We start from the raw sequence: 23,879 nt of genomic DNA, 5'->3' as shown, positions 1-23,879 counted from the left end.
GGGGCACTACCCAACCCAGCCCTGCGAGAGGCGGGACAGGTGGTGTTGGGGACAGTTGGAAAGGGAACAGACAGAACCACATGCAAACGCATTAACTTCCAGGGTCCTGGTCCCAACAAGCCAATCGAGGGGGTGTGAATCCTGCCCGATGTTCGATGACATTTTGGGATCTCTGGTGATTTCTCAGACGGAACAATGAGCTGTGGGTAAGATGACGCTTTCTTGGGAGACCGTGCGGAAGCACTTAACAATCAGTGTCATCAGGGGCAGTTTACTCTACTGGTTCGCCGAAAACCACACACAGGGGTAGACATGTGAGTAGAGAAGATAAAATGTTTACAGTCGTAGGTAGAGATACACAGGTGCTCTATTCGTCCGACTCTTCCGTCTGTTTGAAAGGTTCACAATAAAGCACCAGGATAAAAGGTGGTCCCTCGCTTTACACCCCATCCCGAGTCCCGCAGTCTCCCACCGAATCCTGCGGTCTGGCTGGGCGCGGCCCCTTTCCAGATACCCCTTCTCCGCGCCCCCCACCTTAGCCAAGGCCTCTGCAGCTTCCGACCCGGCGGCCCGCGAAGACGCTTTCAATGGGGGTCTGGGGGGTAGGATGCGCCCACCGAAGTCCCCCGCCACCGACTCCTCTCACAATACCAAGGGAGCGGGAGACTGTTCCAGCTGCGCATGCGTGTCCTCCACCCACCTGCCGCCCTCTCCCCGCCCCTCCCCACGTGACGCCGTGGGAACCCTGACCCCAGCACCGCCCCATTGGGGGCGGCCAGCGCCGCGCAGGCTGGAGGTGGGGGTCCAGGGTGGTGGGGAGAGGAGTAAGGATGGAGAAGAGAGACCTGGCTCTCAGGGTCGAAGAGAAGGGGGAAGGGAGCCCCAACCTGGGGAAGATGTACTCCCAGGGATCCCGGCCGGCGCACTCACCCGCACGATGTAGGAGACCCCGGGCCCCAGGACCCTGGCGTCTGGGTGTAACCAGCCGTGCGCCGGCTTGTGGATGAAGCTGCCTTTGCGGATCCACTCGTCGGCGGCGGCGTCCGGGGGCCCGGCCACCCCCCGCGCGCCCCGCGGTCCCCGGGCCCCGGAGGCCCGGCAGCGGCTGAGCGCGGGCAGCGGGCAAGGTGCGGCGCAGCGCGGCTCGCAGGCGCCCAGGACCGCCGCCGCCAGCGCTGGGACGCCAGCCGGGCCGGCCGGCTCGGGCTGGGAGTCGGCGGCCCCCGCGCCCCCGGTTGTGCGCGGTGCAGCCGGGCCCCGGCCCAGGAAGCCCGCGGGGGCGGCGAACTTCCACTGCGGCATGCGCGGCAGCAGCGCGCAGAAGGTGGTGGGCGCCTCGGGCTCCGGGGGCGCAGGGGGTGCGGGGGGCGTGCGCCCGCCCGGACCCTGCGTCATGGCCGCGGTCGCCCGACCGAGCCCTACCGGGCGCTGCGCCTGGCGCGGAGGAGGCCCTCCCCTCCGTCCCGCTCCCTCCTCCCCCCCCCCCCCCCGCCCCGGCCCGGTGATGTCATCCGCCCGGCCCAGCGCGCAGCCGCGGGGGGCTGCGCCCCTGGGACCCGGGCCCTGGGCGTCCCGGCGCCTGCAGGGAGCCTGGGGAAATTGAGGCCCGCTGAGGGCATGGACGCTGCCTCGGATCCAGCAGCCAGGGAGGGAGCAATGTTTCCAATCCAAGACCCGGGCAGCGACCCCAGCTTCGCCCCCCACCCGTTGCCCAGATTCCTAGAAGGACGGAGGTGGGAGAGACAGAAATCACCTGCCTTCTCCCGTTTTTGACTGATGGGAAAACTGACGCCTGGAAAGGGGTGGGGACGCGGTCAGGGAAGGAGAGAGCCCCAAACCCTAAGGTCAGGCACCTCCCTTCCCACTGTTCCAGCTGAAAGGTACTTGAAAATTATGCCCTGCTCGGTTTCCTAATGAGGAAACTGAGACCCAGAGAGGGGCACGCCGCGGAGACTCGGGCCCAGGAGTGTGGGTTGGGCAGGCTGGGCCTGGGAGGGAGGAGCGAAGCCCAGCCCCCCTTTTGCTGCTCTTCCCTGGGCTTCAGTTTTCCAGGCTGTAAGCCAGGGGCGTGAGCTGGGGGGTCACGGGTTCCTCCTCCATTTCTGGGGAGTTCTGTCTGTCATCAGCCCAACTGAACTCTTGGGCCTCGGCCTCTCAGGCCGGCCTGCCCCTCCGTCCCCAGGCTCTTTGTCCCCCACCCAGACCTCAAAGGCTGAGTCCTTCTGCCCCGAGGGTCGAGAGGCCACGGTCATCGAGCCTCCTGGCCTCAGTCTAGACAGAGCCTCCTTCCCCTCCCCCGCCTGGGGTGGGGCTCACTGCCGGGAAACAAAGGGAGGGGGCCGGGGCGCGCGGGCAGGTGGGGAAGGAGGCGTGAGGCTGCCTGGAGCGGGATCGATAAATCAGAGAAATGAGATCACAGCCTGGCGATCGCCCGCGAAGCCTGTGGAGAAGGAGGCGAAGAGGGGGAGGGACTCGCGGCGGGTTGGCCGGCGTTGGGGTGGGGCGGGGGTCGGTGATGCTGCCCCAAGCCTGCGTGTGTCACGCTGGGACTGCTCTGGTGCATCTGCAGGGTCGGGATGAGCGGGTATACAGCGGTCAAGTCCTCGGGGTCTGCTGGGGAGGGGGGGCGTTGTCGGGGTCTGGAGCCTCCATCTGGGTTTGTATGTGTTGTGTGTCTACATACATGTGGACCGTATGAGAGTTGGCCTGTTTGTCTACTGTGTGTAGATTTGAACATGTGTATGCATGTTAGGGGGGCATCTGGGTTCTCCTGAGGGGTGGGTGTGCATGTATGTGTAGGGGTCCTGGTGTGTATCCACCTACATGGGTAAAGGGGTTCATGTTCAAGTTTGGCATTTCCAGGCTGGGAGGAAGGGACAGAGTAAGGGTCATGCATCTCAGGACCCCTCTGGGTCATGCCTGAGGTGCCACCCCTGGGCCATCTCCTCATGGTGGCAGTCTGTCCCTCCCAAGCTCCTGGGTTAGGGTCTTTCTGGGTCAGGGGTTTCTAAGACCTGGGCCTATCACACAGGAGGCTCAGTCACATGACACCATCCATGTGTTTCCTTCCTGTCCCCAGGGAAGCATGGCAGGAACAGAGCCCAGTGGCCAAGATTCAAATCCTGGCATCAGAGAGACACAAGGGCTCACAGTGTGCCCTCAGGCAAGGGTCCAATCTCTCCAAAGCCCCATTTTCTCTCAGTAAGCATTGACTGCCTCCTGAGTTGTTGTGACGCTTAAATGATCTTTATCAATATCTGAAACATGGTAGGCACCTACTGATGATGGAAATTAGAATACATTAAACTCCTCTGCGTCCTTCAAAACCCAGTTTCAATGTCCCCTCTTCCAAGAAGCTTACCTGGCTTCCCCCATTCAAAGCTCTGGCTCTTACCCAGCCCTGGATCCCTCCTCTGGTCCCATCCAGTCCCCCAGGGGCCGCAGAATTGGGGTCTGGATCTTAAAAGCAGCACTTAACTCTCCTCCCTTTGATGTGGACAGCGGGTTAAATGCACTCACATGTGTGATGCTGACAGCTCTTGTACCACAGAGAGATTTATTGGCAGCCCCTAGAGGGAGGGGTATCAGCCCGATTTGGGGCCGGGACCAGCGCAGGCAGCTGTGCTTCCTTGAGGAGCAGGGAAGAGCCCAAGTTTAGCAGAAACCTGAGCCGTGTTGGGGACGCAGGCCCTAGCAGGGTGGACGCCAAGTTCTAGGGCACAGGAAGCTCATCCCCAGCCAGCCGCTGGGGAGGGCTGGGGCTCTCCCTTTCTCTGCCTGGCCTGACTTGGCCTGGTGTGACCAGAAGGAAGAATCTGGGGCACTGGACGGAAGATCACCCTGACGGGGCCGCAGGGTCACAGCCTTCAGGGACCGAAAGAAGCAGGTGGCCCAGAAGGACCTCAGAGTTCAGAAAAAAGGAGAAAAGAGGCACCTGCCCCCCACTTCTCCAAGCACCCCACCAGCCAAAGCCAGGCTCAAGAGGGGCCTGCCCGCACCCCATGTGACCACAGAGGTAAACTGAGGCTTGGTCCAGGGGCAGCTAGGAGTCCTGACCCCAAAGGTGTCAGGGCATGGTGTCCCCACCCATGGTGGTAGCCCTTTTGGAGTGGCGGATGCCCATGGTGAACGCTGGGGCCCTGGCTGTGGTCATGGTGACCTGCTCAGGTCTGTGGGCACCAGGCCCAGGAGTCTCCTCCGGGGTGCGGGTGGCACGCGGCCGGCCCAGCATGGTGAAGGCGGGCCGGCGCTGACGGTAGGTGTTGGGGTCTGGGCTATCATACTGGCCAGGGCCTGGTATCTCAGCAGGGTCCTGAGGGGGGCGAGTGGGGGGTGTGCGGCCTGCTACCGTGTAGCTGGGGCTGCTGGGCTTAGTGAATATCTGGGAGCCCCAGAGGGAGGGCAGAGTATAGGTGTTAGGGGCAGGGGCTGAGGTGTCCTGGAGCTGTGGTCGTAGGCGGGATCCCAGAGTGAAAGCCGGAGGCGTCCGGTGACGCACAGGGGCTACCTTCTCTGGGCTGTAGGCCCCAGGGCCTGGTGTCACCTCCAGACCTGTAAGAATGAGACAGGAGGGTTGGCAGGAGTCCTCACCCGCTCAAAGAGGCTGCCCATTGCCCCTATGCTTCCTGGAACCCACAGCACTTCTTGAGCAGCCCTGAGGTATCTCTCCTGATTCCCAGACCTCCCTGTAGAGTAGTCTGTTCCCTCTCTCTTTGTGGTTTTAGAGAGAGGGGCAGAGGGAGAGAGAGAGAGAGAGAGAACCTTAAGCAGTCTCCATGCCCAGTGTGTGAGCCCAACGTAGGGCTTGATCTCAGGACCCTGAGATCATGACCTGAGCCAAAATCAAGTGTCAGATGCTTAACCGACTGAGCTGCCCAGGCACCCCTCTGCCCCGTCCTCTTTTAACCCTCCAGGCCTTTGCCCACACTCAACCTTCTGCCAGGGATACCTTCCATTTTCCCATTCCCACCTCCCAGGAGCTGCTTCTCATCCTTCCAGATAGCCCCAAAGCCCCCTCCTTCCTGCTGCCTTTCCCACTCCCTCCTCCTAGGCAGAGCCCTCACAGCCCTTCCAAGGACCTCCCTCAGGCTTGAGTCTTCCCCTCCAGACATGGGCACAGTGAGGTGGGATGGTCTCCACCTGGACCTAACTCTACCACCAGACTGGGATCTTATAAAAAGCATGGGTATGTCAAATCTACTTCATCTCCTCAGCTTAATACATGTTTGAATGAATGAATGAGTATAAGGATGGGTGGTGAGTGGTTGGGTAAGGCATGAATGAGTAGATGAATGGATCCATGGATATGTAGATAGGTGGATCAATAGCTGAATTGTGGATGGATGGATGGATGATTGGGTGGGTGGATGGATGGATCATGGAAGGATGAATGGTTGGATCATGGAAGGAAGGATGGAGGGACGGAGGGATGGAAGGATGGAAGGATCATAGAAGGGTGGATGGATGGATGGATGGACGTATGATGGAGGGTTGGATGGAAGGATGGATGATTGGGTGGATGGATGGATCGTGGTAGGATGAATGGATGGATCATGGTAGGATGAATGGATGGATTGTGGAAGGATGAATGGATGGATCATGGAAGGAAGGATGGAGGGATGGAGGGATGGAAGGATGGAAGGATCATAGAAGGGTGGATGGATGGATGAATGGACGTATGATGGAGGGTTGGATGGAAGGATGGATGATTGGGTGGATGGATGGATCGTGGAAGAATGGATAGATGGATGGATGGGTGATTGGGTGGATGGATGGATGGATCATGGAAGGATGGATGATTGGGTGGGTGGACGGATGGATGGATGAAAGGAAGAATGGATGGGTGGGTGGATGGGTAGATGATTGGGTAGCTGGATAAATGGGTTGATGGATTGTGGCTGGTTGGATGGATGGATAATATGGATGGATGGATCACGGGTGGATGGAGGAATAGATGGATGGATAAATAGATTGATGGATGAATCAGTGGATCAATAGATGGATTGGATGATTGAACAAGTGGATGGTTGTGTAGGTTGGTGAATAGATAGGTGGGTGAATGGATGGATGGATGAACTGATGGATCAGTGAGTGGATGAGCAAATGGGTGACAGGTCAAAAGATGAAAGAGTGGGTGGATGGGAGACTGGAATCGGGGCATTTAATCAGGCACGTCAGGCGGAAGTGAGTTGTTTGGAGCCCGTGAAGGGGATTGCTGTATTTGCCACAGTCCCCACCGTGCCCTTTGTCCCCCCATGCCAAAGATGAGCCCCAGCTGCCCTCACAGCACCACATGTGCGCAGTGTCACTGTCACCCTGGCCCACATCACACATTCAGGTTCTCTCAGGGCCCCCAGCCCCTCCTCAGAGCCCCTTGATTTTTGTCATCCAAAGACACTGAAGTTCCAGGAACTGGGTGAAGGGAGGGGAAGGAGAGGACTCTGAAAAGGCAGGGTCCTTGTGGAACAGCACTGGTCAGATGCTCACCCCGAGACTTGCCCCGACCCTGCATGGAGTAGGCAGGGGTGCAGCTTCGGCCAAAGCGGGTGACTTTTGGGTCCAGGAAGTAGACAGGCCCAGGGCTGGTGTCCTGTGGAGATGCTGCGGGGAGGAGCCCAGAGTCCTAAGGGCACCTCGACCCCGCTCAGTGCCCCTGGTCCACCCCAAGGCACTCCCACCCTCCAGGCAGCCCCCAGCCCCACCTTGGGCCGCTGAGGCAGGGTTGCCCTGACCTGGGGGCCTTGGGTTTCTGCCTCAACTTTGTCCTGATGAGCGTTTCTGTGCCCCTGTGATCACGACTGTCCCACCCCTCAGAACAGGGAAGCAGCTGGTGGGTTGGTTAGAATTGCACGTACAGCAAGACTAGACCCTGAGGAGGGGCTCTTTGCATGCTTGGGCTCGTCCCTGGGTGGGACCCCGTGGGTCTCAGCACGGCCCCCTGTGAGCTGCATCTCTGCCTCGGTCTCCTTAGTGGCGGGGTGAGATGGAATGGCGGGAGGGTCCGTGGAGGGCAGCCCAGTGCGGGGCACCTCACTGCTGGGACTGATGTCACCGCCACTGCTGAGCCGTAAATGCATGTGCCTCTGCGTGTGTCGTGGCTGCGACACGGATTCACCGGGCGGCACAACACGCGAGCTGGCTCATGAGCACGTCCCAGCTCCAGGTCTGTGCGTCTGCTGCCAGCCCTACCGAGTCCCTTTCTCCTGGGGGCGCTACTGAACCCCTCATCCTGCAAAGCCCAGACCACATGCCTCCCCCTCCAAGAAGTCTTCCCTAGGGAACCAGCAAAGTCTACCCTGGCCCCCACCCACCCCCAACTCCCCGGCCTGTCTCTCCCTCTGTCCCAGGATGTCCTGGGAGAACCCAGGCCGCTCTGGGCCAGAAGCAAAGTTCTTAACCCTTCCTTGGAGCTTCTGGAGTTTTGTTTCAGGTTGGGTTGGGATTTTTGCTGATTCTAAAGGCTGAGAAGAAGTTGCTGCCCTGCATGTTCGTCAGCCACCCCCACCCCAAACCTTCATCCCTGTGAATCAAAGTCCTTGTGTGGGACCCTCCCCAACCAGTGCGCACCAGGACCTCAGCTCTAGAAAACGGGGTGATGGAGTCTGTGGGCATTCATATGAAGGGCAGAGTGTTGCTAGAACGTGGACTCCACTAATAGGAATGGGCAGTGAGCTGGGGCCATGGCCACCCACGTTAGCGGCACTGATGGTGCTGACCCTTGCACACATCCTGATGCAGCCCTTCTGGCCAGGGGCAAGGTGGGCGACGTGGAAGCAAGGACCCCGCTGGCCGGGCCAGCCCCGCTGCCCACTGGCTGTCCGCACCACCCTGCCCTCTCTACAGCTGTCTGTGAGGAGCCCCGTCCTGCTGATGGAGACATTGAGGCTAGGACCCCTTTCCACTGCGCTGTCCAGGCACCAGGCACTGATCCTGGCTCACGGACGTCTGCAGGCACCGGTTGGTTTCATGTGAGGACAGCTCTGTAAGGGGCACCCTGTCACTGTTCGTGGGGGAGGGCACTGGGGCACAGATCTGCTGAGCAGCCTGTCCAAAGTCAGGCAGCCAGGAAGCTGCGAGACCCGGGAGACAGGCTCAGGGCTCCGCAGCACGCTGCGTTCTGCCTTCCCTTCTCATCGGAGGACACAGAAGACACAGCGCTTCCTCAGGGTCACCCCGCAAGCCGGAGGTGGGGCCTCGGGGTCTAGGGGAGATGGGAGGCTCAGAGGGCCCCTCCCCCACCCATCCAGCCCCACCAGCACGGGCACCGGTCTTACCGATCTTACTGGGGCGGGGCCTCCAGAAGAGGGAGTAGGCCGGACTGACCGCCCTGGTGCAGTCGTGGTTGATGTAGCCCACGGTGGACGGCAGGACATACAAGCCTGGCCCCGTGCCTGCGACCAAAGCCCTCAGGTCACAGCCTGCAGCTCCAGACGTTGACACAGGGGCGGGAACCCAGGGCCCAGCCCCTGAGCTCCCCCCTGGGCTGCCTGCCACCCTCCATGGCAGGGGTGGGGGTGGGAGCTGCCCGCCCCCCCACAGGGGGAGAGTGAGTGAGGGGCATTGTGAGTCAACCCGAGTCAAAGGTAGGAGGGGCCAGGGCCAGCAGTCTCCTCCTGCTTTAGGGCACACTGGGACAACTGAAGCCCAGACACAGAGACGCGCTGTCGCAGGTGGGGAAACCGAGGCCCAGACACAGAGACGCGCTGTCGCAGGTGGGGAAACCGAGGCCCAGACACAGAGACGTGCTGTCACAGTTGCAGGGTTTGGTGGCCTCGGCAGGAACATCAGGGCCCCGGAGCCTAACTCCTGCTGTTTTGTTGCACACGGATGGTGGAAGCCAGGGCCGGGACCTCACTGAGAACGCACAGTTAGCCTCAGGGTGGGAATGTTCAGGCCCCTGCCGAATGTCCAGACCTTCAAGCCTCACACTCATCTCTTCTCTCCTTGCTGCTTTATGTTGTTCAAGGCTTTCCTCACGGATTGATACACCAAAGACTGCTTATCTGTTTCGCCTCGTGTCTGTCTCCCCCACGAACCTCTGCCACTCTGTCACTGCTGTAGCATCAGCCCCTGCCATGGTGCCTGCCCATAAAATGCTCAGTTCTTGTTGGGTGGAAGCCCACGCAAGAGCCAACAGAAATGTGACATTCACACCCATCCTACTGGGAGGAAAACTGAGGTTTGGGGAAGGGCAGGGACTTGTCAGAGACTCCCACCTCCAGCTGGGCTCCCAGAACTTTCCAGAAGCCACAGCGGAGCTAGGGAGAATAGAGCAGGACAAGCTTCCACCACCACGGCCTCCCTCCTCCACAGCTGGAGCATACCATTCTCCACAGTGTCCATCCCGCAGGACTTCCTCAAGCCGGTCTGCAGAATCTGGCACTCAGTGGCCCGCCAGCCCTGGGGTGCTGTGGTCAGCCGTGGATCAGGGTTGCAGCTGAGGGTCCCCATGGTGAGCAGGTGAGGAGCTGCAAGGAGCTCAGGGGCCAGGCAGCACCCACGCCTGGTGCCGTCTCCTCCGCAGCAGCAGCTCTGGGCCACAGGTCCCGGCACTGTCCTCAGTCCTTGCGACTTGTGCTGATGTTGGCAGGGCCCTGGCCTCACCACACACACCCCGGGGACTGCACAGACAGGCCCTTGTCCCTCAACAGAGAGTCTTGGCACCCTGGCCCTAGCGGGCCGATCAGCGGACACTGGCCTGGAAGTGGGGCCAAGATCGAGTGTCAGCCTGGGGCTGGATGGTCCAGGAAAGAATCCTGTGTCGGCAGAGTGGGTCCCCAGGGAGCAGCCAACCTGGGCAGTCGGGGCCAGAGAAGGCTCCAGAGAGCCAAAGCCATAAACACAACACCTACAGCCTTGTAGCAGAAGGGACTGGTGAGGTCTTGGGCAGTGTGGCCCTATTTCTACAGCTGGGGAAACTGAGGTGCAGCCCAAGGTCATACAGTGAGTTTGCCCCTATATGGGAATTGCAACTTCAGGCCAAGAAACTTGCCTACCTGCCTGCTTGCATCCCTTCCCTCCTTCTTCCCTTCATCCAATATGCACTTATTGAGCACCTACTGCATACTAGGTTCTGTTTGGGTTGGAGGGGACATGAAGGAATAGACAGATGAGGAGCTGATGTTCTCAGTAGGGGACAAAAGAAATAAACAATGAATTAATAAATGAGCAAATAGTATATAAGAAGGGGTTAAATGTGCTAGAAAACACTGGGCCAGGCTAGGAGCCCTAGATGGCAGCGCAGGTGCAGGCCAAGTGTTGGGGCAGGAGGACAGGTCACTGAATTGAGAAGTGAAAGGAGAGCATGTCTTAAGGGAATGGCCATGCAAAGGCCCTGGGGCAGAAGCAAAGATGGCAGGAAGGCAATGGCGGTCCTCCAGGACAACCCATGACCTCCCAGAAGCCAACAGAGATTTACTCCCCAACTAGAGTTTATTTCTCTGCCTGCACTAAAGGCAACCGCTGTGTCAGTCTCTAAGAATGGGCTCAGGGAACCTGGCAGAGCAGAATTCAAATTCCTGTGTCTTCCATGTGTGTCGCTGTGTTGTCAGGCTGTTTTGCACTGTCACATTTAATAGCTTTATTGAGTGACAACTGACATATGATGCAATTCACTCCTCAATTTAATTGTAATACATCTTATAGTTTTTTAACTTTTTAATCAAAATGCTAAAAAGTTCATGAAACAAGTCTGAAATGTTTATATTAGAAAAGAAGGGGGGGAAAGAAGAAAGATCTTAAAACCAGTGACCTCAGGTTCCACCTTAAGAAGCTAGAAAGAGAAGAATAAGTGGAAGGGAGGAAATCAAAGACATAATAGTAGAAATGCATGAAATGGAAAACTGTAGAAAGAATCAACAAAGCCCCTCCCCCCAAAAGCTGGTTCTTTAAAAAGATCAGCAAATTTGATAAAGCTCAAGATAGAATGACCAAAAAACAATGAGAAAGAACATAAATGACCAATATCAAGAATGGAAAAGAGACATCACTACAGACCCACATGCCTTAAAGGGATGATAGGGTCTATGTGAAGCTACCAGCAGAAAAACTCCCATCCTTTTTATGCTCAGGCACCTCATGTGCATCACGTTGGTTAATTATCTCAGCATCCCATTGAGGGAAATGCTGTGGCTAAACCTCATTTGTGGTCACAGATAGGGAAACTGAGGCTCAGAGAGGGGAGGTGAATGTGCAGGTCCCTGAGTAACTTAGCAGCAGAGCAGGAGTTGAATCCAGGACATTCTGACTCAGATTTTAGTTCAAAGTTTAGGGTCAAGGGCTTCTCCCAAACTCTGATACCAGCTCAGTGTTCTGGGAGTGCTGAAAACCCACTGTGGACTCCTACAGCCCCAAAGATAAAATCCAAGCCCTCGCTGGCACACAAGGCCATGCCAGGCACAGTCCTGGCCCCCCTCCCCTCTGCCCTCGCCTCTGATCCTTCAGTCCTCACTCACTCTCCTCTGGTCACAGTAGCACTCCTATTCCTTGAAGCCACTCCAACCAGGTCCCACCTCAGGGTGCCTGCTTGAGCTCCCTCCACCTGGGGCACCTTGGCCTACAAACCAGCCCACAGCCAGCTCCTTTCTCAGTCACCTCTGGGCCCCCCAAATTGGACAAGCCACTTGCTTCTTTCCAGAAGCAGCACAAACCCCAGCACTGTGAACAGCACTAGGCATTGATGAGGGAGACAGGAGGTACAAACCCCAACCTCCTCCTCCTGCCAATCAGTCTGTCCCACTGACCAAAACTGGCCAGAAGTGCAGGAGCCCAGGGGTACCATCACTGAGATCAGCCTCAAGGACCCAGGACCAGGCAGAAAAAGGACCAGGGTCCTGGCCGGAGGATGATCTTTCATCCAGGTCCAAGCTGGGACTCGGCCCCAACTGCCTCTGTTTCCCCATCGTGACATGGGAAGAAGCGAAGAGCTAATGCGGGGTGGGAAACAGACAGGAATGACTGCCTGATCCTGAAGGGGAGGTTTTGGAGACCGCAAAGTCCAGCAATATCACCAGACTGAGCTTATCCGAGAGACCCCCCCACCCCCAGCCGGTCCCCAACCAATCACACCAGCTTCTCTCAGCCAACTCACTTTTGGCTCAGAGCTCCCCACCACCGCCAAGTAATGGCATGTAAATGAGAAGCTAATTCTAAGCCCATGCAAATGAGCCATGTTTTTAATCCAATCTGATTCATTGACAGAGGAGAGCAAATCAGCAAAATAGAACAAGGAAGCCTGTACTGGGATAGGGCGCAAGGCTCCTCCCTCAGCAATATGATGTGGCCTGGGGGGGCCCAGGTGATGGACGGCAGGCTCTGGGCCTCAGTACCCCCAGAAGAGGCTGCAGGGACTGAGCTGATAGCATCGATGCTCATAATTATCAATCCGACTGTTATTTATTTGTGTGCCCACTGTGTGCCAGGCACGGTTCAGGCACTAGGAAAACGGGTGTGAACAAAACCCATCAGCTCCCTTCCTCACCCTTATTGTTGAGAGAGACAAACGAGTGAGTGCGTTTTACATTACTTTAGAAGGCAAATTAGCGTCTTGGAGAAAAATCGAGGCCAAGGAGGGCTTGGAGGTGTGGGGAGTTGCAGTTTGAAATGGAGTGGTCAGGCGAAGCCTCACTGAGAAGGTGACATTCAAGAGAGACCTAAAGGAGGTGAGGAGGGAGCCAGGGGATGGCCTGGGGAGAAGGCACAGCAGGTGCAAAGGTCTTGAGCCTCAAGGGCACCTAGCATTCCGGAGGAACGGCGAGGAGACCCGTATTGGTTGGAGCGGAGGGAGTGATGGGTAAAGAGAGGGAGCAGGTCGTGCAGGGTCCCGGGAGAGGACTGAGGCTTTTACGCGCAGAGGCACCTGGGGCAGAGCGGGGGCTCTTCCCAACTCGGTGCTCACCAGCTCTGCCCAACTCGGTCCCGGGGAGGGCTGGGGCAGAGCAGGGACCTGCCCAACTCGGTGCTCACCAGCGCCCCCTGGCTGCCGCGGGGAGAACGGACCGCGGTGGCGCCGGGAGACGAGGAGCGAGGGGACTGCGCTGGTCGGGGTGGGGAGGGAGAGATGGGGGATGGAGGTGGGGGGTGGAGGTGGGGGAAGAGGTGGGGGAGATGTGGGAAGGCGGTGGGGGAGAAGATGGGGAGGGGGAGATGGGAAGGAGGAGAACGGAGCTGGGGTGGAGGTGGGGGGGCGGGGGGGGGCAGGAGATGGGGAGGAGGGAGGTGGGGAGTGGAGGTGGGGGGAGGGGGGAGACGAGGTGGGGGAGTTGGGGGAGATGAGAGGAGGCGGGGTGGGAAATGGAGGGGAGAAGTGTTAGGCTCCACCAGTTGGTGGTGGAGCAGGAGGTAACAAGCAGGTGGGTCCTGGATCTATTTTAAAACTAAAACCAACAGGGGGCGCCTGGGGGCTCAGTCGTTAAGCGTCTGCCTTCGGCTCAGGTCGTGGTCCCAGGGTCCTGGGATCGAGCCCCGCATCGGGCTCCCTGCTCAGCGGGGAGCCTGCCTCTCCTTCTCCCTCTGCACCTGCTTGTGTTCCCTGTCTCGCTGGGTCTTTCTCTGTCAAATAAATAAATAAAATCTTAAAAAAAAAAAACTAAACTAAAACCAACGGGTTTTGTGGGCTCATCTGATGTGCTGCCTCCAGGATTTGGGCCTGAGAACAGGAGCCGATCGAGCTGCCTGTGACTGGGAGGGGAAATGCAGGTGTTCAGAGAAGATCCAGAGCTCAGTTTTGGGACGGTGGGATGTGGAGCCTCTGGTGGACAGCAGCTGTGCAGGTCCAGGTTCTAGGTTCTCTGTGCCACATAACAAAGTCCCCCAAACTCAGTGGCTTAAAAAAACACCCACGTTTAGTATGTCACAGTTTCGGAGGGCAGCAGAGTTATGTCCTCGGCTCAGGCTGCATTGCTGCTGTTGGCTGGGCTGAGGGCTGACTCGGGAGGCTCCAACAGGGAACAGTCCACTTCCCCGCTCCCTCGGTTGTTTCCTTGTGGTTGTAGGACTGGGAGCTCCCTTCCAACTGGCTTCTGACCAGGTGGCCTCCTAACGTGGCTGCTTAGTTTTTCAAAGCCAGCAAAGGAAAAAGTCTCAGCAATATGCCGGATGGAGCTGATATTATTTATAACAGTAAGAGTGAGCAGGTGTCCCTACCAAGGGCCCTGGTTCTTCCCTCTCTCCACTCCCTCCTTCTCTTCCTGAATCCTCTAGTTCCTTCTTCAATCATTGCCCCCAGATTCACTCATCTCTCTTCTTCCCCTGCAACCCATTTTCTGCACAAGAACCAAATGATCTTTTGGAATCGAAAGTCACCCCCGTATCTATGTTCTGCTTACAAAACATTCCCCTGGCTCTCCCTGTGCTGTGAACAAATCCACACTTCTAACCTTGCCTATGTCTGGCTTTGAGGGCCGGAACTGCACATATTGGGCACCGATCATGTACCAGCCTCTGTGCGGGGGCAACCCACACCGCCCACAAGACACAGAATGCAAACCACATGTGCCATCTTGAGTTTTCTAGTAGCCATGTCAAAAAACAGAAACAAGATAAATTAGTTTTAATAATACATTTTATTTAACTCAACAGAACCGAAATAGTATCATTTCAGTATACAAAAACTGTGGTTGAGACATTTTACATTCTTTTCTTCACGCTAAGGCTTCAAAATCCAGTGTGCGTCTTGCACTCACAGCACATCTGTTTGAGCCAGCTGCAGTTCAAATACTCAGTGGCCACTGTGTTGTCAGCACAGATCTAGAGTGCTTTAGATTTAGAGTTCCCTTAGTCCGGTGGCTCTCAGCCTAAGGCCCCTGGACACCGCACAATATCTGGGGACACTTTCGGTTGCCAAGACTGGGTGGGAAGGGTGCTCCTGACACTCTGTGTGGGGGCCAGGGATGCAGAGGGTAGCCTGATGCAGAGGGCTGCAACCAGCATTCCTCCTCACAGATCAAGCACACCCGTGTAGTCAGCCCTCAGATCCTGGGACAAGATGCTTCCAGCCCCCCAGAAGCCCCATCATGCCCCCTTCCAGTCGTCTCCTCCCCTCTACCTTGTAACCACTGTCCTGACTTCAAAAGTGAGGCTGTTGCCACCCCCACTTTTTTTCTTTGCTTTATATAAACAGAACTGTGCACTGCATTCTTATGAGGCCTCTTTCCCTAGACCTAGTGTGTACGATCCATCCTCTTGCTGGGTGTGGTTATAGACCGTTCATTTCCATTGCTGTGTAATATTCCATCGCATGAGGACAGCACACTTTATTTGACGAGCTGCTAGGGAGTTTCCCTTTGAGGCTACTGCAGATAATGCTGTTCTCAGCATTCCAGGCATAGGGCACCGCCTGTGCAGAGGTCCTGGGGAAGCACTGGGCTTATGTGCTGAACAGTGAGGAGGCTCTTGTGGTTGGAGCAGCGTTGAGTGGGGGGAGAGAAAAAGGAGTTAAGGGCAGGGAGGGGATGAGGGCAGGGTGAGGGGGGTGGGCACCCTGAAGGGCTCCGGGCAGAGGAGGGCTGAGGTCAGGTATAAGAGAAAAGGAGTCAAGAATGGCTACAAGGCTTTGACCTGAATCTCCTGAAGAACAGGTCTGAGGCTGAACCCAGATGAGGGGCCTGTTCCAGCTGCACCCCTGCACAGCCGCACCCCTGCACGTAACATGCCGGTGCAGACACACGCACAGGAGACCGGAGCTGCGCCTGTCGCGTCCTAGAGTACAGAGCCAGTGCACAACGAACTCCTCCTGACATGTGGGTGAGGGGGACGCTTGTCGACATTACAGCTGCTGTCAGTCCAAGTTCCTACCAACCCTTTGTAAAATCATCTGGAGGCTGAAAGTGAGGATGTGCCCCCAGAACACTGGGGGGGGTTGTTTGTTGGGATTTTTTTTTTAGATTTATTTGAGAAAGAGAGAGAGAGAGCACAAGCAGGAGGGAGGGGCAGAGCAAGAGGAAGAAGCAGATCGACGTGGGGTCCAATCCCAGGACCCCGAGATCATGACCTGAGCAGAAGGCAGACACTTCACTGACTGAGGCAGCCAGGCGCCCCAGAAGGCCGGGTTTATTGAGTGACCTGCTGTCTTCTGTTGCTGGAAAGCGGGTGGCAGCCAAGCAGGTGTTCATGGCCGCCCCCATCCAGTGTCAGATGCAGCTCTGACCTCCCATCTGCCACAATCTGTCACTTCCCACCCACTCCCCCGGGGCATCTGCAACTGTCCTTTGTCCCACGGCCAGCCCCCTGACTCACATGCCTCTGTGGCTGCCTGCCCCTTTGTTCCAAGGGGACTCTAACAAAGAAGACTTGTTCTCCCCAAGACAAGAGCACAGTGAACCTGCCAGGCTCCCCTCCTGTCTCCATCTGGGAAAGTGGCCGCTTTCCATGTGGGACAGAGCAGGGGTAGGCTCAGCTCTTGTGTTCTGCTAGGTACCCAGCTGCATGTCTGCCAAGTCCCTATTTTGCAGATGCAAACACTGAGGTTCAGAGGAAGGCAGGCTTGTACTCCGAAGACTGGAGGGCTGGATCGATGTCTCGGCCGGCTTTCCTGAAGCCTACAGAATTCTACCCAACCAGGTCCTTTCTCTCCCTCTGGCTTCATCCATCCCTCTGGAGCAGCCCCCCTGGCCTCTTTGCTTTCCTAGAACACACCAGGCAGCTCCAGGCTCAGGGCCTTTGGACTCACTGTACCCTCTCCCTGGTATGCCCTTTCCCACATAGATGCTTGCGAAATCTCTTCAGTTCCTCCAAGTCTTTGCTCAGGCCTCTCCATCTAAACAAATCTTCCTCTGAGCGCTCAATTTAATTCTACAACGTGCCCCATCTCCACACTACCGGACCCTCTTCCATTTCACTTTCTTTCGCTCACAGCATTTATCACCAGCAAACAGAGTATACCCTTTACCCACTGCACAGTGGTGGACCGGAGTTTTGTGAGCTCACTGAGGTCATGTTGGTAGCTTGAAATCAGCCATGATGGGAATGACTACACCACAGGAATCAGCATGCACTACAGAGCTAGGCTTTTTATGCGGCAGAAGCCAGGATTCAACATTTATCAACACACAGCTGCCTGTTTATTACACTTAGTGCTTATGGCCTCTGGTTCCTCCTGCCTCCATTAGAATGTAAGCTCCTAGGGGCAGGGGTCTGCCCACCTTGCTCTCTGCTGTCACCCTGGCATCCAGGAGGCACTCAATAAATACTTGTTGAATGGAGTGACCCTCATCCCTAGCAACTGCTCTCCGACTTTGACATCAGGCCTCCATGACGAACCACCCCTCGGCATGACCCTGGTCCCTAGCACCATTTCGCCAGACCCCAGAAACACCCTCCACCTTTAGATACATCCCTCGAGCTCCCTAGCACCCCGACCCTAGGCCAGGCAATCCGGTCCCCTCGCAGCTCCCGCGGTCGCCGGGAAGGGAGCAGAAACACCGCCGCCTCTGACTCCGGTCATTCCGCACGGATTTCCTGCGCGCCTGCTGCCCTCTCGGCTCTGGCACGCAGGGCCGTCCTCGCCGCCTCCGCGAGGCCGGTACCAGGGCCGCACGACCCACACGCCGCACGGCGTCCTGGTCATTCGCTGTAAGAGGCGCGCGGACCGCAGGCGCCGGGTGCGCGTAGGCCCGCTCTCGGCCCCCAGCGAGCGGCCGCGCCCGGACCCGCAAGAACGCTGGTCTCCACCTGCGGGTCTGCGGGTCTGCGGGTCTGCGGGTCTGCGGGTCTGCGGGTCTGCGGGTCTGCGGGTCTGCGGGTCTGCGGCTCAGGTCCCGGGAGGCGCAGCGCCCCGCGCGACCTTGTAGGAAACACCGCCCCGGGGCCCGCGGCATGCCGGGAGTTGTAGTGCGGCGGCGCGGGGCGAGCGCGGGATCCACCGGGACTTGTGGCCGCCGCGGAAGCTTCGGCAGAGCCCCGCGGGAGGAGCTGAGCCGGGCCGGGGCCCCAGTGGGCGCAGGGCTGCAGGATGTTAACGCGCTGCACGGCGGGGGCCCCGCGACCCGCAAGAAGAAGAAGCGGCTGAACCGCAGCGCCCTGCTGGCTAGGAAGATGGTCACCGAGAGTGCGCTCGGTGGCGGCGAGAGTGCCTGAGCCCCTGCCCACCCCTGACGCTGGACACCAGCCCAATCCGGGACCCCACCCCCAACTCTAACCCTACTGGGCACCCACAGCCCATCTGGACCGGCTGGGACTCCCAGTCTCAGCCTTGGACGCTGAAACCTAACGCCATTCCCTCCCCAGGACCCCCAAACCCAGCGTGGTCCACCCAGACACCCAGGCACAGCCCCGCAACCTCAGTTCCCCACCCTCCCTACAGAACCACCTCCAGCGCCAGCTTAACCACGCTCTGATCTTGGCCCCACCTCATCACCCAGACCTGGCTCCTAGACTCCCATGCTGCCCAAGCTCCCGGACCTCACTCACAGAGCAGGTGCAGACCCTGCTCCTGAAAGAAGGTCCTTGGGCAGAGAGCCTCCCTGAGGGGGTCTGGTCTGAGCACTGACTGTGACCCCCAGCCTCAGCGCCTCCTCCCTCCACAGTCCCGCCTATGGGACCCCCAGCCTAGCCCCTATGCCTCCCCCAGCCTTACCCACCCAGTGTTTCCCAACCACTGGTATTGGGGCTGAATTGTTCCCTGGGCGGTGTGGGGGGCTTGAGCAGAAGTGGCACCCATCCACTCCAGGCCAGAAGCACTCCAGCTCTGACAACCACATGTGTCTCCCAGACATCACCCAGTGTCCCCTCAGGGCAGGACTGCCTGGGTGAGAACCACTGTCCTAACCCATTAAAACACCAGGGGTTCCCACATCTCAGCCTGGGGTTAGGTGGAGCAGAGGGGAGCTCCCCACCTCAGGAAAGGACATTTCCATTCGGTGCTCAGAACAGGCCACAAACCCAGCCTGAGATCAAAGCCCCCTGCTCACTAGAGCACACAGGTCACTTAAATTCTCCAGCAACCATGTGGAAAAAACAGGAAAAAATGTGGCATAAATAGGGGCTCCTGGCTGGCTCAGTGGGTGGAGAGTGCAACTCTCCTTCTTGGGGTTGTGGGTTCCAGCCCCACACTGGGCGGAGAGGTTACTTAAAAATAAACATCAGGATGCCTGGGTGGCTTGGTCCGTTAAACATCTGCCTTCAGCTCCGTACTTGGCAGGGGGTCTGCTTGAGATTCTTTCCCCCTCCCTGTCCCTCAGCTCCTCCCCTCCTCACCCCGCGCGCTCTCACGCTCGCGCGTGCTCTCTCTCGAATAAATAAATAAAATCTTTAAAAATAAATAAAATTTAAAAATTAAAAATTAGGGGCGCCTGGGTGGCTCAGTCGGTTAAGCGACTGCCTTCGGCTCAGGTCATGATCCTGGAGTCCCGGGATCGAGTCCCGCATCGGGGTCCCTGCTCGGCGGGGAGTCTGCTTCTCCCTCTGACCCTCCTCCCTCTCGTGCTCTCTCTCTCTATCTCATTCTCTCTCTCAAATAAATAAATAAAATCTTAATAAAAAATGAAAATTAATAAAAATTAAAAATTAAATAAAAGTAGATTCACAAACCCAAGTTGTTACAAAGTCACTTTAAGGTTTTCCAGTAAATGAGTTAAGCATCTGCATTTAAGTTGAAATGTTAAGTAAAAATTACATTTCAGGTGGTCAGTAGACACACATGGCTGGCAGCTCTGCCCTGGCCTCACCTTGTTGTGTGACCCAGCATCGACACTTCTCCAGCCCAGCTCTCCTGGGGTTGGGCAGCCGGGCTGCTCTAGCACATGGTTGGACACTGGAGAGCAGATCCAGCCCTGGACCTGGTGACCCATGGACAAATCCTTCTGAACTATTTGAATTTATCACCACACATATGCTTTGGGAGATGGTCTACCTCCTCACAGAAAACCCAAAGATTCATCAACACTGGGTCTGCATTTCTGTGGGGGCATAGCAATGGCTACCTCCTCAGACACCACTGACCCCCACTCCATGACGGCTACAGGCATGGTCACCTTGGGGTGGCAGAATGGGGAGGGTGCTCAGTCGGGGGAGGTCAGAAGAGTGGCTGGATGGGTGGATGGGCGATGGATGATGGACATGTGGACAGGTAGATGGCCAGACGATGGGCAGATGAATGGATGGTTGGGTACGTGGACGGATGGTCAATAAGTGGAAAGATGGATGGACAGGCAGGTGGGTTGATGATGCATGAACATGTCAGTCTCTGGTTAGACTGATAGATGATGACCTCACCCCTGAACTCCACCCTGGTCTGCCCACACCTCCTAGGATCAGTTTGGACGTGTTCTGCCCTCTGCCCTGCAGGTGTCTGGGGGAGTGGTGACCCGCCTGCAGTCCCATCCCCAGGTGTGGGGCAGAACATAATCACCAGCAACCTCGGCCTGTGCAAGGGCCCCACCCTCTACAGCTTTGTCTTCTACCTGATCCACGTGGAGCTAAGCAAAATGGTGGCCCGGGGCCCCGGACAACGCTGCCAGGACCAGCACGGCAAACCCTTCAGACGAGGTCCCCCCCCTCCACCCACCTGTGTCCCACCTGTCGCCCTGCCTGTCTCCAGGGACAGGGACACCACATTGGCCTCTCTTCTCACTGGACCATCACCCTGGGCCACTCTTCCTCTTTGGCACCTGCCCCATTCTCCTCCAGCTCCTGGTCACCCTTTTGATCCCCCATAGCACAATCACCTGGCCCTGCAGCCCAGGGCCCACAAGAAGCTTGGTGGGGGTCCCCAAGCTGTCCCACAGCCCTTCGGGTGGGGGCCCCATCAGCAAAGAGCCGCTGCTGGAGGGCAGCATAGCCTGACTTAGCAACAGGACCTGAGGTCAGGGGTTACACTTCCGGGAGCCCCAGCCTCAGGATGGTAGAGCCAGCACCCTAAAATCAGCTCTCACCAAGATGTGCCTTCCTGCTCCTTGGGGCAGGTGAGGGGCCTGAGACCCTCAAGGCCCTCACCCTTGCCTGTTCAGCTCATTTAGGGCTACCCCAGCCTGAACCCTCCACCCCTGGTAGGGGACGAGCCACAGTCCCCAGGGATGCTGGGCCCAGCTATGGGGACTTTGAGGGCCACCCTGACCCTACTCCACCACCAAGGGCCTCCATCCAGTCTGTCTGAACCCAGATGTCACAGCCCAAAGCCTCGGACCCCTTGATGCTCATGACAACTTAAATCTCAGGCCCTCAGACCGGCCTCAAGGGGTCAGGCAGTGTGCAGACACCAGGCTCTGACAGCCCTGGCCACCACCAGTGTGGGGTTCAGCTTCCCAGAGAAAGAGAAGTTGTCTTTTTTTTTTTTAAGGTGTTATTTATTCATATGGGAGAGAGAGAGAGTGCACGGGGGACGGGGGCAGAGTGAGAAGCAGACCCCCTGCTGAGCAGGGAGCCCGATGCGGGACTAGATGCAGAACTCAATCCCAGAACCCTGGGATCATGACCTGAGCCAAAGGCAGATGCTTAACCCACTGAGCGAACCAGGCGCGCCAGAGATAAGTTGTCTTCACAGGCATTTGGTGTTATTTACTTGGGGCTCTGGCCCCCAACCTTGGTGCCCTGGGTGTCATCCCTCCCACCAAGCCCCCTTGGTCTAACTCAGCCAGGCAACTTCAGGGCAATTTCTCCAGCCTTCTAGAGCCTTCTATGGGTATTTATTAAAAGATCATTCACAAAAAATAATAAAGAAAGAAAGAATCATTCACAGCCTCCGTTTCCTTCCCCCCTCCCCCGTCCCGGAGACCCACAGGAGCAGGGAGTGAATGTGGGGGGGGGGAAGGGGGGCATGTCCTAGGTAGGGGGTCCTCCAGCGTGAAAGACACTGCTCTTGTGGCCCCAGCCCACCCCAAAGAAAGAGCTGTGAGCCCCCAACTGGCCAGTGGTACCAATGAGTGGAGCTGGCCCAGCCCAGGTGAGAAGGGTGTCCCTGGAGAGAATGGGCACCTCTGGGGGGCTGGGACAAGCTGGCCCCTCCTGGATACCCTCTGAGGAGGCCAGGTCCCCTTCAAACGCTGCTGCTGTCATGGAAGCTTGAGGCCATGATGACAGGTCTTAGGGGGGCTGGGACCCCCGCATGGGAAGGAGGTTTCCTGCTCAGGCCACTGAGGACTTCCTCCTGGGTGGGGACAATGCCGGGAAGGGGAAGGGATCTGCAGGCAAGCACAGCAGGAAGCTCAGGTTGCGGGGGCAGGGGGAGGTAGAGGGATGACCTCAGTCCCCACGGAGGTGGCTGGCTCCATGGGCTCAGTCTCCCAAGTACAAGACCAGATGTCCCAGATGCAGGAAGGACATGTGGTTCCGTCCCTGCTAGTGCTGGCCTTGGGCCCCTCTTTCCAGGCTCCTGCCCCCTCCCTCTTCTGCCATCCTCCCTCCCTCTGTCGCTCTGTTGCCCCTCCCCACCCTAGGTTCCAGCTTTTCCTTACCTCTGCCCAGAACCCTCTGGGTCTGATCCACCCACCTGCCCCCTTTCCTCTGGGCACCCATATCACCAGGTCCTCCATCTGTTCTCTTAGGGTTGTGTGTGTCTTTGAGCATGGAGGTCTGCCATCCACACGGGTAGAGCATTTGGAGCCTGGAATGAGCACCGAGGACGGGTGATGCATGCGGGAGGCAGAGCCCAGAGCGCTAGGTCCCGCCCTCCAAGGGGCCTTGGCTGGGAGGGAGGCAGGAAGCAGGGTCAGGGGCTGGGAAGAGGCCCATTCACCAGGCCCACTGCCCCCTGCCCGGGTTAAGAGCCCAGCTTCCCGAGAAAGGCCCACACCTCCGGCCTGGGGAGGGCCTCACCTAGGAGTCCCCCTTCCTGTGCCGCCCTTCCCGGCACAAGGCTACGGGGGGATGGGACCAAGGAAAACAGGGCTCCAAGTTCACACGTGTGGACCCTTGCCTCACCAAGGCCTCAGTTTCCCCCCTCTGCTCCCAGTCCCTCCTCTGGCGCCTCAGTTTCTGCCTCTGGCAATTAAGACATGAAGGAGACCCAGGCACAGAGCTAGTGCGGTTTCACACTTCACTGCCCGGCTGCCCCTCCTTCTATTCCCAAGCCAGGGAAAGTGAGGCGCCAGCCACACCCTGAGGTCACCCTGAAGCAACCCAGGACCCCTCCATTCTTTTCTTCCAGCATGCATGCTGTGCATGGGGCTCGGGGTCATGGGGTGGCAGGGCACAACAGACAAGGTCTACCTCCAGTAAATGGGAAATGAGGTTTTAGCTACATGACTTCATTAAGGGCTACAAGGAAAATGCAGTGGGAGAAAGTGAAATTGAGGTGCGGAGGAGTGAAGCCGGTTGGCAAAGACTCTGAGGAGGCAACATTTGGGCAGAGACCGGACAGGGTGAGTGAGTGCACAGCCATGCCGAGGCCCTGGGGCTTCCCGATCCTGCAAGGCTCCTCTCCTTTATGCCACAGGCAGCCTTGGGTGGTCAGCATGCTCAGAAAGGTGTTCCTAAAACCACTCTGGGTGCTGGGTGGTACATGGCCATGAAGGACAGAGAAATGAGGCCAGGCTGAGGGGCAAGGAGAAAAAGGTGGATGGATTTCTCAGGACTCACTGATGACGGCTGTGAGTGGGCAGCCTGGCCAGAGTCCCTTCCTGGGCTTCCCCTGTAGACCTCCATCCCTGTGTGGAACAGGGCAGGGAGGCAGCCCCTACCCCGAGTTCCCAGGGTCCCAAGAGCCCTAGCGGTTTTACTGAGGAGAGACAAGCTCAGAGGTAGGTGGTGAAGTGTCTCAGCTCCATCAGTCCCAGGAGACCCTCACATCGAAGAGAATGTGACCCCTAGAAGACCCCCATCACCCCCACAAGATCCTCACCCGAGAAGGACTCCTCTTCCAGGAGGTTCCACTCCCAGGAGCCCCACCACCCCCGGGGCACTCCCACCCCAGAGACCCTCACCCGCAGGAGGCCCCACCCCCAGAGCAC

At 57.8% G+C, this 23,879-nt stretch overlaps 2 protein-coding genes across 4 annotated transcripts in view; both read right to left on the bottom strand.

Moving 5' to 3' along the window:
* The window catches only part of SHC2 (SHC adaptor protein 2), a 33,633-nt gene extending 32,213 nt beyond the window's left edge, over window positions 1-1,420 (bottom strand). For both annotated transcript variants that reach the window (XM_025861354.2, XM_073887225.1), the window contains exon 1: window positions 931-1,420. In XM_025861354.2, coding sequence (XP_025717139.1) covers window positions 931-1,395 — 465 coding nt within the window. In that variant the 5' untranslated portion in view covers window positions 1,396-1,420. The remainder of the gene's footprint in view (window positions 1-930) is intronic.
* Window positions 1,421-3,537: 2,117 nt separating this feature from the next.
* CIMAP1D (CIMAP1 family member D) lies at window positions 3,538-8,499 on the bottom strand. Of its 2 annotated transcripts, XM_073887237.1 has the most exons (5): window positions 8,274-8,499; window positions 7,398-7,460; window position 7,295; window positions 6,487-6,600; window positions 3,538-4,551 (listed from the first exon to the last, which is right to left on the bottom strand). In XM_073887237.1, the coding sequence occupies exons 1-5, from the start codon at window positions 8,370-8,372 to the stop codon at window positions 4,067-4,069; spliced, it is 762 nt and encodes a 253-aa protein (XP_073743338.1). In that variant the 5' UTR covers window positions 8,373-8,499; the 3' UTR covers window positions 3,538-4,066. The 2 variants fall into 2 exon arrangements, with proteins under 2 accessions (XP_073743338.1, XP_025716848.2); XM_025861063.2 differs by lacking the exons at window position 7,295; window positions 7,398-7,460 and having other exon boundaries at window positions 8,274-8,406.
* Window positions 8,500-23,879: the final 15,380 nt, after the last annotated feature.

The sequence above is a fragment of the Callorhinus ursinus genome, unplaced genomic scaffold (assembly GCF_003265705.2).
Source record: "Callorhinus ursinus isolate GAN/ISIS: 27379988/994484 unplaced genomic scaffold, GSC_fseal_2.0 scaffold77, whole genome shotgun sequence".
NCBI lineage: Eukaryota > Metazoa > Chordata > Mammalia > Carnivora > Otariidae > Callorhinus > Callorhinus ursinus.
The sequence above is the reverse complement of the archived record's forward strand: the minus strand, read 5'-3'. Positions and strand labels throughout refer to the sequence as shown.

Excerpts from the sequence above, each read along its gene's own strand:
- CIMAP1D (XM_073887237.1), bottom strand. The coding sequence starts at position 8,372 with ATGTCCTGCCGTCCACCGTGGGCTACATCAACCACGACTGCACCAGGG. Across the intron at positions 7,461-8,273 it reads GCCCCGCCCCAGTAAGATCG|CCTTTAGAATCAGCAAAAAT; the intron begins GTAAGACCGGTG and ends ACTTCTTCTCAG. Across the intron at positions 4,552-6,486 it reads GGGTCGGGGCAAGTCTCGGG|GTCTGGAGGTGACACCAGGC; the intron begins GTGAGCATCTGA and ends TCATTCTTACAG.